The 13,485-nt window shown below is 53.8% G+C and overlaps 1 protein-coding gene across 1 annotated transcript; it reads left to right on the top strand.

The window, feature by feature from the left end:
• The first annotated feature begins 8,805 nt into the window (after positions 1-8,805).
• Positions 8,806-12,058, top strand: ARL4C (ADP ribosylation factor like GTPase 4C). Its single transcript, XM_030018883.2, has 2 exons — positions 8,806-9,622; positions 9,772-12,058. Exons 1-2 carry the CDS (start codon positions 9,049-9,051, stop codon positions 10,035-10,037), a joined length of 840 nt encoding a protein of 279 aa, XP_029874743.1. The 5' UTR covers positions 8,806-9,048; the 3' UTR covers positions 10,038-12,058.
• Positions 12,059-13,485: the final 1,427 nt, after the last annotated feature.

Here is a 13,485-nt window from a genome sequence, read left to right on the forward strand (position 1 = left end):
TTACTGACCAAATGCCTGAATAAAAGCATCCCAGAGCCAAACTGCATTTTGAATGGATAGAGCATGGAAACGCACGCTTCCCGAGGCAATGGTGTACACTTGGATTAGACTTGAAATCTGTTGGGAAGGAAAGGGGTGGGAAGGGGCAGCACTTTGCCAGACCACAGCCCCTAGTGCCACCAGGCATGAGAGACTCCTTTGAGTCCCCGAAATCCAAAAGCAAGGCTTGTCTCTGGGCTATCACCAGGTGGCCCTAGAAAACAGCTTTTGCCAGTCTTGCTGAACCTTCCCTGGCTGATTAAATCAGATTGTTTTTATTTTATTGGCTTTGGTTTTCTGAAAAACAGGCCAGAGGCCAAGGTCATCTGCAATCATCCCTCTTCACCAGCATCTCTGGGAGCTCCTTTTGGCCCTGACCCCCTTGGACTGGTTTTGGCTCCACTGCCAAGCAGTCAGTACAGGGGGATGCTTCTGTGCCACAGGGTATTTGTTTGGTATCAAATAGGCCTCCTTCGCAGGACTGTGCAGATGGAGGAGGCATTCCTTGGCTCAGCTGCTACATCTGTAGCAGGGAGAGCAAGATGCCAGCACTGTGACTGTCACATAGGTACCCACCCCTGCTGTCTACCTGGCAACTGGAGAGCATCCCAATGGAGAATTCATGTAAGGGAGGCATTGATTACAAGGGAGGCATTGATTTGCGAGCCCTTCACTTGCCAGTAAGCACAAGCATGCACCCCAGGGGCTATCACCCTCCTTCGGAAATAACACAGCACTATGGGAAAAGCAATCCGAAACTGTGCAGTTAAAGAAGCAGTTTGCCTGGGGGTAGGTTATGCATACAAGACCATGTATTTTAGATGACCTCAGGAAGGGAAAAGCAGATAACAAATGCCACATGCTGGCAGCGGCTGTTTTGCAGCCTCGCTGTGCACTGACCCTGGTGCAGCTGGAGCCTGAGCCTGGGGCCAGGATGGTTTGGTGGCTGAGCAGTGCTCTGGGATGGAGGTGCTCTGGATTAATTTCTGCCACAAAGAGCCCCTGCATCAGCCTCGGCTTCGTCTTTCTGTGTTGACAGGCTCCACCTGTGAAGCTCAAGCAGGGGAAGATGCTTCCTTGTTCATCTGATGGGAGGTCCCGTGCCCGTCCCTTGCCTGGCACCAGGACGATGAATTGCTGGCTATCCAAGATGCCTTAAAAAATTCCTGCCCCAGCACTTAATCCACTTCACCAGCCAGCTAGAGGAATTTATGTTAGTAAATATGAAAGGCCAAAAGAGGGCAGCTTTTAGCTCAGATTCCTTCCCCAGCCCAGCAAACATAGGTACTGATGGGAGCAGAAATGTGCAGCCAAGACCAGGACACCAGCAGCACCAGGCCTTGGCATGCACAGCTCTGAGCCACAGGGTTTCTCCCAGCTGCTGGCTACTGAATCTCACAAGCATCAGCATGGACCTGCAATGGTTTGACTGAAAAGCCCCAAACCAGACTCCTTCCCAGGCCATGCCCCCTGTGGTGACCTTCCCAAGGTTGATTTGTTCTTTGTGCTCATCTCCCAACTCGCTTGCCTTCCTTCCCTGGGGCGGGGGACATTGTCCTGCAAGAAATTGCCCAGCGGCTGATAAGCATCGCTTGGGCTGTAATTCCAGACTGGTGATGTGAACACGCAGCTCCAGCCCCATTTCTACACTTCATTACATGGCCCGGACCCCGCTTGATTGAATTACAGCTTCGCTGCATCAAGCTGCCTCTTGGATTGGCAGGCAGGTAATGTTCAGCGTGATGTGAAATCGCATCAGCGGGGTATCGGTGTCCCTTCATCATTCTGCCTGGAAGATGCTAAGCAGGGCAGTTATTCCCCAGGCCCCAGAGGCTTGAACTTCCCCAAGTTCACATCTCACCGTGACAGAGGCAATAATCGATGCTGCAGTTACACCTCTGCCTCTCAGAGGAAGGAAGCCAGCAGGGAACAGGCATGATTGCCCGGGATGCAGCCTTGAAAATGGGGTGTCCTCTCCCCAGTGCTGCCCACAGTGCCCAGGGGACAGCGGGGATGCTCCCTGTCCCCTGCCACCCAGCCCTGGACTAACCTCATCCTTCCAAGCTTGAGGCTTTGGTTTATTTAAGCTGCTGGGATTTTGGGGCTGACTGGAGGGGAAGGCTGGTGTGCATTAGTCAAGTGTGGATTAGTAGCTGAGATCTGACCTCCTACATGATCCTGGTGCATTTTTTTCTCTAAATCGGGCTCCAGCTGACTAAAGTAGCTGTAAACAACTGTACACCAGCTAAACACAGGTAAATCAGCTCAGAGCAGGATTTTCCCCTCTGGCCACGGAGCAGCTCCTTTAAGGGAAAAAAAAAAAAAAAAAAAAGATAGGCAGCAAATAAAGTGCTCTGACATTTTGGGGGGCTAAGCAGAAATTTGTGGTGCAAATCACCCTAGGAGGTAATTTGAGATGCTGGCATGCTGCTGGAGAGCACTGGGTGATTCATGAGCCCTAAATCTCCACCAACCCCGTGCTTTCACTCTCTTTGCCATGCCTGCAGCTCAGTTGGCTCCAAGATTTACTGCCCAGGGAGTGGGTGCTGGGAAATTGAGGGTTTTTCTAAGCCTCCTGCTTATCACTGGCAGCAAGGCTAATCCACTTTTTTTTTCCTTGAGACAGAGTGTCACGGAAAAATTATAGGGTGAAATCTGCATCTCTGACTCCTTCCCCAGGCATAACTGCCTGAAGCCTCGGGCAGGAATTTTGCCAGGGTAGGAAGTGGCTGAGACCCAGCACTATTTGGGACAGGAATGAGGGAGGGATTTGTGATCATGTGCCTGCAGACAAACCTGAGCCATGCTATACATCATACTTGTGTGTGCTTAACCCTCCCTGATTCAGCATCCTTCCTCCTATGTGGAAGTGTATTTGCCTTCCTTCGAGTTTCCAGGCTGCCACCATATGGGGTTACACAGCTCCAAACGAGCCCTTCAAGGCCAAATTTCCTCTCCACCCACAGTGACCAGTTGCAGGGGTGTTCAGTGTGTACGCCAGCGTAAGACACCCTGCCAGGAACAGGTCCAGGTGGGTCCAGGTATTTTCCCTTCTCCCCCAGTTTTCCCTTGGCTGCACTGAAGAGAGCTGTGCTCTGTATCCAAAACTAACGCAGTGTCCTGGGGTAATGAAACCAGCAGAGTTTCAGCCTCCTCTCCTCTGGCCCCAGGATGCTTGTGAGCACAAAAGCAGTCGTTCAGAGCAGTTATTTACCCAGCTGGAAGCCAGGGAGGGACGAGGAGTTATTCCCCTCCAGGCACTGCTTGTGCAAAGGGTGCTGGGAATCTGGTATCATGGCTCACCCAGGTGGGAGCTAAGGGTTCCTCCCCCCTTGCCACCAGCCCAGGAGGGGTCTCACCCACCCCTAGATGTGTCCTTGGCGAAGCAGAGATGAGGGGATGGAGTATCTGTACCCAAATAATATCTCTTTTCCTCTGGGGTCCCCATGGGTGACTGCCCCAGCTCCAGCTTGGGTTTCCCCAGGGCTTTCTTCCCCTCCTGCAGGAAGGGGTAACTCTGCTTTGCCCAGCAGCCACGGCCCCAGGCTGGCCCGGAGGTGCTCAGAGATGAAAGACCAGCGAAACACCCTGCTAGCAATGTCCCTAGCACCCTCCTGAGGGCAGCGGGCAATTTAGGTGCATGGAGTCCCAGATACAGCAGATAAACCCTAATGCTGCTGAAACCTCAACTCCCAAAATGATCAAAGGAGGACATCCTGCTTTCCTCACTCTCCCCACACAGGATTTTATTCCAAGCATCCAGGCAGTCAGTCAGGACATCCAAACCAGAGCGCAGATGTTAAGGGAGGAACATCGGTGCTGTTTTGCTTGATCCCGTGTAAGTCAGCCCCGTGTCCCCTCCCGGTGCCCTCAGCTGCAGCGGTGGGACGCAGCACTCGCCGTGCAAAAATGACGTCTGTCATCTCAGCAACTCATGGGAACAAAGGCAGAGAGCTCGCTTCTTTTGTCTCTGCCTGCTCAAGTCAGGCAGATGTTTTGTTCCTCCTGCCGAATTTTATGGATTGTTGGGGGGAGGGGGCAGTGACAGGCAGAGTTAGGGCTGCATTGCAAGCATAGCACAAAAAGAGCGATTTCTGGTGAAAATCCCAGCCTAACCTGCCAGAAAACCTTTGCGCTCACCTTGCTTTAACCTGCAAGGCTGTACTTGGTCTGTGTGAGTTTGCAGAGGACATTTCCAGGCAGTTTCATACTCTTTATCCAGCAAAAATCAGTAAACTGTGGCATTCTGCTCCAGGATGCTGAGAAGGCTAAAAGCTTGTAAAGCTTCATGGTGGGTTTGTACAAATTCATGGAGGGGAAAAACCCACCCAAAATTCTAATACACATCTGCCCTGGTCTTGTGCTCCTCCAACTGCCTCCACTCCTAGGGGCTTACAGGCACAATGCTGGGTTAGATGGATTTTGTGCTGCCTTGGTAAGGCTGTTCTCACATCAGCTCCTTTAGAGGAAGATTTTGTTCTTCTTCCTCAGTTTGTGGCTGTTTCACGTTTCCTGGGGATGAGGCTGTAAAGTCGGCTTTAAGCTGGTCCTTGAAGGAGTTTGCTTGGCCTGAGGAGGCATCTGAGGTCATGAAATGGAGCTGAGCTGCTGTGCTGCAGATGAACGGATTATTTCTCACTCCTGCATTAGGAGCTCTGTGGATTCAGCCCTTTCTCCGTTACTCTGCTGCTTTTATTCATCCCTCCATCTGCACACCCCTCCATCCTCCATCCACCCATTGACCAAGGAGCTCCTGGAGACATCTCTGAGCCACAAGACCTCCTTGGCCCTTGCCCCAAGTGCCTGCGTGCTCAAATGGGCAGGAGCTGGCGGGGATGGAGGGCTCCACTCCAAGGGGCACAGACCCTCCCAGCACAGGGTTGAACACCACTGGGTAAGACAAAGCACAGAAAAACACCCAAGCCAGGCCGTCTCCAGAAACCACTCAAGAAACTGGTAGCAGAGGTGTGAATTGAGCACTTAGAGGGATAATCTAGTGTGAAATATTCAGTATCTGCCTCTCTCTCTCTCATTATTCCCCTGTGTCCCTTTGCTCTCCCCCATTAACCCTTTCCGTGGGGGTACCTAGCTGTATGACCCTGCTTCTGCAGCCCTGCAGAATAAAACGCTGCCTTTCCTGGGAGGAAGGAGTCCCATTAAATCTGTGATGCTCTTTTCCCTCAGAGTTACTATCCAAAAGACTCCTATGGGACTCACAGGCTATTCAGCCCGTAATGATCCCGCATTACCTGGCCTCATTAACCAGTGAGTGGGCTGGAAGGTCCTTGGAAAGGAAGAGAGTTCATGAAGGCGGGAAGGAGAGTGACACAAGAAAAGGATGCTGACCACGACAGGCACGGGTGCACTGACCCCAAAAAGCCTCCCCAAGGGCTTTCCCCCACCGCCAGGGCTGGCAAACAGGGATGAGACTTTCCTACGTAATATTAACTAGTGCTGCTTCTTCCAGCTCATGCAGGCCCAGGAAAGCCACCACTTGGGCAGAGCTCACCCACGAAACCCTGGTAGAAGAGGGGAGCAGCCGCCCCTAAGCCGGTTGGAGACTCCAGTCCCGTGCCTTGTCCCACCATCAGCTATTGGAGAGGTGGCTGCCGCAGTTCTGGCTCTCAGCGCAGCCTTTGGACTGTTCCTGCAGCCCAGGTGTTAGTCATGGGGATGCTAATAATTAGCCTCAGGGATCCCCAAGAACAGGGGCAGCCCTAATTACAGCCCTTGCCTGTTGACTTTGTTTGGGCTGGTGTCTCTGCTTTTAATGCAGAAACAAAAGGGAGCAAGCGGACTAAGACAAGTGGTGCTATTAAGAAGGAAGGGGCAGGGGAGGGAGAGAGGATCCTGCATGCTCCGGGAGTTGGGATGCTCTCCGCAAACCGATTTCCCCCCAGTCCAAGTCACCGGCTTTGCCAGAAACCGCTGGCAAAAGCTGCTGCTCCAAGGTTTCGCTTTGCCTGGGTGATAAAGGGCTAATTGGATGCAGATTAAAAGTCACTATTAGGGATAATCTGTGAGCAGGCCGTGGAAGCGCGGGAAGCATCCCTCCGTTGTCTCTGGGCACAGCACCGGTGGATGTGTGCGGGCCCTGGCCCTTTGTGTTTCACTCCAAAAAAATGAAAAAAGATACTTTGAAGCACAAGATGAGCTGGGGGAAGGGAGATGGGATGGGGGGGGGGGGGGGGGGGAGCTGGGAAGAAATAATTGCCATGTCTGAAAACAGTTACTATGGCAGCAACAGTCTTCTTGCTGCTGGAGCGAAATGTTGGGGACCAGCGAGCGGTCCCTTTGTCAGAGACTCGCAGACACACATTTAGATGCTAATGCTGTCTTTAACCTTGGCTGCTTAACCTTCATATGATGGAAGGGGGGGGGGGGGGGGGCAGAAAAAGCAGAGGAGGGGGTGTGTGTGGAAAAGATGGGTTTCCTCTCCCTAAATTTGCCACTAAATGGACTTGGCAGACTCCTCTCAGCTGCGATTAAGACTGTTATTTCTATGCTTAACATTCAGCAGAGGTCTTAACAGCTTATTTATGGATAGCGGGCATTAGCTGCAGCATAATTTACCACTGCAACGCTCCTCTTTATCTCCATCCCCTTGGGATCATCTGATATAAGGCCGTTTTTTAGAACATCCCCTAGGTTTGATCAGCCTGTCTACCTAATCTTGCCTTTATTTATAACTCACAATCAATGCTGGGGTGAAAAAAGGAGGGGCGCAGAGGCGGGAAGTGTCTCCTTTGGACTTTGGCTGTTGGGGGAAAGGAAATTTTGCCAGCCTGTTTAGAAAAGTAAGCCTTTCAACTCGAGGCTCGAAGCTGTCTTCAGCAGTGAGGACGAAGGAGGAGGGAGGGAAAGGGTTGGAAGTGATGGAGAGGGGGAATTCCCTGGGGAGTGCTGCCCTGCCACAACACCCAAGGCTGAAACAGCATCTCCTGCACTGGACCCGGCACTCCTCACAGCCCAAAGGTAAATTCCTAAAACACAAACCTACTGCACACAGGTTAACCACTAATTCTGGGGGCAGCCTGGGTTGCACTTGCCTTGGGATTATCCTGCACAGCAGCGTTTAAGAAAGCTTTTGCTGGAGCAATTCAGGCAGAAGCGAAGAGAGCGGTGCCAGATCTGCTGGTGACTCCACTCATGGATATGACCCTTTTCTTCTATTTCTGGCATTTTTTTTTCTTTCATGCTCCAGCTCCTGGAGTCAGGTGATCACTCACAGCTTTCTCTACTTGCTTTCATTACCTTTACGTGGTTGCGGAGAAAAGCCTGAACTCATGCCAGCTCAAACGCCAGCTAATGAGGACAACCCCAGTGCACAACAGGTTTTCATTTTCCAGCCTGTGCAACGCCTGTGCCTTGCTTTTTGAACGGCTGTGCAGAGCGTGGAGGCGATGCCACCTCACATGTGCCAAGGACCGTTTCTCCCAGCTGCACGCTGGTGGGGATGCAGCTCCCTGCACTTTTCACGCTGTCACCACATGATGATTTCCATCAAAACTGCGCCCAGTGTCACCTCCAGAGACCGTCACAGCGAGCTGCCTGTATTTTTAATGATGGCATGTGTTAGCAGGTAGTCTTATCTCTATGCAAAGCCACAACACACATCCTTGGGATGAAATATGAATATGAGAAATGATCCCACTCCAGCCTGACAATCCTCACTGCACGCTGCGTGGTGAAAGCATCTTAAATTAAAAGCAGTATCTGTCTTCTGCAGCACACTTCTTTCTCCGGGGCTTTCTAGTTAAGCTGTCAGATACAGTTGATATTTATTTTACAAATGCTGTAAAAGTGGGATGGGTAATATCGTAGGAACAACCCTGCTGCTGCTCTTCGGCTCGGGAGCAATACCAGAAATAAATGCAACAGCAAAGAGCAGGGCAGGCCTTCCCCAGAGCATGCAGTGGGGGTGGCTTCCCTGTCCCCACACTGGCCTCGAAGGGGCTTCCAGGAGGAGTAGCTGGGCCAGCAGCTACATGGCTTGGGGCACTGAGCTGTGCTGGGCCCTGGGGGGCTGGCTGGCCACAAGGACCTCAGGGGTTTTAACATGGGTTGAGGGCATTGACAGCTTTGACAAAGTATGAGATGCAAAATGCATTAACAGCAGCGGTTAGCCTGTCCCCCCCCACCTCGCCCTGGATTCAGCGCAGGTGAGGTTTTCCGTTCCCTGCATCTCTCGGCTTTGGGAGACTGTGCGAGCCCCTGGGGGATGCAGATGCTCCGTGTCCCAGCACCAGGCTGGGGGGGTGATGACTCCGGAGCTCTAGTCGCCAGCGCAGGCTCTGCTTTTGCGGGAGCAGAGCATCGATCTCCCGCTTTCCGGGCTTAGCTCGTCACCGGTCCCAGTCGTCCCCGCAGAGCTGTGCCTGAACCACTTTTGCAACACCCCCCCCCCCCCGATTCCCTCAGCCGGGGATGACACATGGTGCAGCAGAAGGTCCCTCCTCGTGTCTCACGCGCAATGAATGATGCTTCGGCTTGGTACTATTTTAAGGGTTTTTTTTATGATTTCTGTGGTCGGTGACGATGCAAAGCGTAGGGATAAGCAAGCTTTAAGCACGGGGTGGGGGACACTCGCTCCCAGGCGACCCCCGCGCCGGGGCTGTCCCCGGGCAACGGGGCGCAGCAAGTCAGCCCCCCCCCCCGCCCCTCCGGCGGTGCAGGCAGGAGAAAGGCCGGGCAGGTGGGGGTGCAGGCAGGAGAAAGGCCGGGCAGGTGGGGGTGCAGGCAGGGCGGGGGGGGGCGGGCGGAGCCGGCGGAAGGCGGCGGCGCGGCCCCTCCTCCCGGGCGGGGCGGTGGCCGGCGGGTCCCGCAGCCCTGCCGCCGCGTGGAGCCGCGCTGCCTGCTCCCTGCCTGCTGCCTGCCTGCTGCCTGCTCGCTGCCCGCTCCCAGCCCAGCTCGCCGCCGCCGCCCCCCCCCCCCCCCCCCAGCCGTGCCCCTGCGGGCCGGCGGCGCGGGGATGGGCGCGGGGCTGTGAGGGCGGCGTGAGCCGTGGCCATGGGGAACATCTCCTCCAACATCTCCGCCTTCCAGTCCCTGCACATCGTCATGCTGGGCCTGGACTCGGCGGGGAAGACCACGGTGCTGTACCGGTTGAAGTTCAACGAGTTCGTCAACACCGTGCCCACCATCGGTTTCAACACGGAGAAGATCCGGCTGAGCAACGGGACGGCCAAAGGCATCAGTTGCCACTTTTGGGACGTGGGTGGGCAGGAGAAGCTGCGCCCGCTCTGGAAGTCCTACAGCCGCTGCACCGATGGCATCATCTACGTGGTGGACTCGGTGGACGTGGACCGGCTGGAGGAGGCCAAAACAGAGCTGCACAAGGTGACCAAGTTCGCCGAGAACCAAGGTACCCCGCTGCTGGTCATCGCCAACAAGCAGGACCTGCCCAAGTCCCTGCCGGTGGCCGAGATCGAGAAGCAGCTGGCCCTCCACGAGCTGACCCCTTCCACCACCTACCACATCCAGCCCGCCTGCGCCATCATCGGCGAGGGGCTCACGGAGGGCATGGACAAGCTCTACGAGATGATCCTCAAGCGGAGGAAGTCCCTCAAGCAGAAGAAGAAGCGGTAGAAGCCCCGCGGACGCGGGGAGGGATGGGGAAGCAGACAAAGGAACCGAGGGGGAGAGAGAACCAAAGCGATTCTTTTGGGTTTAATCGTTATTATTATTTTTTTTTCCTCTTTTTTCTCCCCCCCCCCCCCCCCCTTTCCAAATGAAAAGACAATAGTGGTGACAACAAAGCCGCTCCCGCCAGCCAAGCCCACATCCCGGCTGCGGGCGAGAGCCGGGATCTCCCCTCTCCCACCGCCCCTTGCCGCGGACCACCGTCCTCCCAGGGGCCGGATCCGGATCTCCTGGGGCCCCTGGGCCGGGCTGGAGACGTGCTACCGGGCCGAGACCCCCCGCCGTCCTTCGAGACCACCGAGCTTTTTTTGTGTGCCGGGGGCGAACAGGGCAGGACCCTGTTGAAGTGCATTTGAGAGAAGCCCGGCGTGCTTCTGGATCTTTAACGTGTGCATTTTTTTTGGGGGGGGGGGGGGCGAGGATGCTATGGGGGGCAAGAAGGCAGCACCCGGGTTTGGCAAGGTCACCGGTGAGGGGGCTTCCCGATACTTGCCCGCATCCCCGCATCCCTCCCCCGCGTTTGTGGGTGGGAAGGGGTGTCGAAAGCGGAGGGGGGGGGGGGCTTGGACCAGCACAAAATGTCTTGGGGGGTGTGATGGGTAAGAGGACAAACCCCCTCCCCCCACCCCCCCCTCCTGGCTGGTGTTTTAGGGTGCGGATGGGCGCAGAGCAAGGACAGGCAGCCTTCAGCCGGGGGGGGGGGGGGGGGGGGTTGCTGCTAAGCCTGCGGCTCCGGGGGTGCCTAGCAGCTGCTGACCAGTGCTGAGCTTTAAGCTGTTTGCTTAAAAAAAGAAGGAAAAAATCAAAAAAGGTTTTGGGTGAACGCTGCTGGAAGTGTTTGGGGGGGGGGATGTCCAGGAGTCCCCCTTCTCAAAGGCTTAATTGTGTCATCTTCTGAAGCAAAGCCCTGAGCAGGTCTTTATTGTGCCCAGGCAGAGGCATGCTCCAAGGTGCTAATTTGCTCCAGCTGGGGTGATCCAAACTAGGGGTTAATTAAAAAAAAAAAAAAAAAACCAAACAGAAAAAGCAAGCGTCATGGTACTGGTCACTGTGCTGTCGGTGCAAGAGGTCAGGGCAGCGCTTGCTAAACGTGGGGTTTTCGGGGGGTCATGGCAGGGCAGGACGGACGGACAGCTCCCGGCACTGCCCGCTGAGATGGCCAGAGCTTGCAAAATCTCTGCTGGAAAGGGACTCGGCAGCGCCGGGAAAATGGCAGGGTGTGAGGAGACATGGGGGGGCGGGGGGTAACATTGGGGGGTGCTAGTTTTTTTATAAAGATTTAAACCCGATACAAAGCAGAGAGCCCCTTGCTGCCAGCAGTAGCTGTGTGGGCTGCCTCTGCCTGCTGAGCGCCCGGGGCAGGGTCAGGCCCCGCCACGTCCTTCTGCAGGTGAATTTTGGTACCTGGAAGGGACTGGGGACCAAAAAGCCATTTGTTGTCTGTGTTTTCGCCTGGGACCCAGCTCTCTGGAGGAGAAAAGCAGGGTCTCGGCTTTCCATGCTGCCCACGGAGCAGAAGCAGGCAGCCCTCAGGGGCCAAATACCCTGAGTTTTGAGCCACGCAGTCTGGCAGGATTTTCTGGTGATTTTACACCAGCCTTCCCATTTGAAAACCCCTTCCCAGAGCAGCCAAGGAGAAACCACCAAGCAGACAAAAGAAAAATGCCCTTCGGGTTTCAGGGAGTTGATTCTCCCCTTGCAGCAATGAGCGCGGCACCTTCCAAATAGCGGGTTTTTTGTTAGGAAACAAATGTTGCAGCCAAGTAGTATTTCTCTTCTTGCGGGATTTGAGTTCCCAACGCGAGTCCTGACTTGTGTGCTGAGTGAGTGGGCTGGTCCCATCAGTTCAGGTGGCTCTGTTCCCGCTTCCTTGGGTTTTCTTTGCTTTGTCTTCACCTCCAACACTTTGGTACTTGCTGTCAAGAGAGGAAAAAAAAAATTATTTATTTTTGATGCCACAGAAGCCACGTGCAGTAACCCTTTTTTTGGAGAGCGACCCATTTTAGAGGCGAAACATAAAGCTACGTTTTCCCCACCAACTCAAAAGCGATCAGGTTTTAACAATGACACGTGCAGGCTATTAGCTGTGGGTTTTGCCTCCTTGCTGTCAAGACGTAGGTCTTGATTTAGCAAATGCTGGCATGGAAAGCCCGGTGGCATGCATTTACGGAGTTTGGTCCTTCCTGGGAGTTTGTTACACCCAGCTCAGCTGAGCATCCCCTTGGAGAAATGGCTGGTTTTTGGCAGAGCACTGAAGCGTGCGCTGAACTGGCAGCGCAGGCTTGAAGCTTCAGCTGAGCCAGGTGGGACGCTGTGGCGGTGCCGTTCCTACCAACTCTGCTTTCTGCAATAATTAAAAAGACTTTTCCAATTAGTAGCTAATGGCTTCCGTGGTATTTCTGTAACGTTTCACAACCGTACGCTGATTTTTCCTGTATGAAGATGTGCATCGCCTACGGTGGACTAGAAGAAGAGGTGCCTCAGCAAAACAGTGGTTAAGGGAAACTGCATGGGTTGTTGCTCTGAAAAATGAGCTGGGATTTTTGCAAGGTTGTGCATCTTCTCTAAATACGTTTGAATGACCTTTTTTTTTTTTTTAGCAGCTATCACAAGGTACCAGTCTCATTTTCCCAGGTACCTTCGCAGTGTTCCCATCAGTGCTGGATATCCTGCTGCGCGTGTCCTACCCTTGCCATTGTCCGTCAGTCTCTGTTCCTCCTGTCTTTTCTTCTTTTTTTAAAAGATACAGACATAATGCTGTGAACTGAAATAAATTATTTATACAATGAAAGGGCCTGATAAAAAAAAAAAAGGTGTTGTTCTGCTTATTTCTCTAATATCAATGCTGCATTTTACAGTTGGTTCTTGTTGCACGTTATGAAGGAGCTGGGCATGGGGACGGAGAAGGGACCTGCTCAGGATCACTCTGCACCCAGCGGTACGCTGGCACGGGTCTGTCACATGGCGTTCCTCTGCAGCGTGTCCCTCTAGGACGTGGGGAACATCGATAATTTTGCAGTTAATGAAATCTGAGCTCTTTTGCAGGACACTTAATTTCTCTGCATCTCTGCTGCTGTCCGTGAAAGAGGAGAATACTGTTTGGTGTGGGTATTTTCTTCCCTCACCTCTTTTTATTTTAAATCCGTGTGAAGGAGGCGATCACCCTGTGCACAGCACTTTGAGGAGGAAGCGAGAAAGTTTTGGGTTTGCTCGGTGTGGCTTTTTTAAATGCGTGTCCTCAGGCAAGCCCGTTGCAGTGGCAGAGAGCCAGGTCTGCAGGGGTTAAAGCACCAGGCGGGCAGTTGAGAACAGGATGCTGCAGAGCTGGAGGCTGCCTCTGCTCCTGGGTGGCTGCTAACACAGGAAACACAGGGTGACATTTCGGAGAGGAGAGCCGGAGCTGGGTGGTAAATGACTTTTTGCTTTCTTTTTAAAACGGTGACATGGCAGCCAGGAAGGAAATGATAAGCCCAATTCGCGAAGGCGCGATTTGGCTGGGCTTGTGAGCGCTTAACCTGCTCGAGGTTTGTGCTGGGCTTCTCTCTGCTGCCCAGGTGGACCCCCTGGTTTCCAGGGTGCAGAGTGCCCAGGTGAGAGGATGTGCTGTCCGCTTTGCAGGATCAGGGTCTTGGGGCTCTAAAGGGCTGCAGGACCTCAAAATGAACCTAAAGGCTTATCCAGTGATGCAGTTACTGAGCTCCTATCAAGGCTGTTGGTTCACGCCCAGAAACCGCTTGAAGCTGAGCTGGATGGTGATCAGTGGCATTCAAGGATTGAGTTGCTGAGTGCTCAGCTGCCTCGTGA

This window comes from Aquila chrysaetos, chromosome 6 (assembly GCF_900496995.4).
Source record: "Aquila chrysaetos chrysaetos chromosome 6, bAquChr1.4, whole genome shotgun sequence".
In the NCBI taxonomy this organism is placed as follows: Eukaryota; Metazoa; Chordata; class Aves; order Accipitriformes; family Accipitridae; genus Aquila; species Aquila chrysaetos.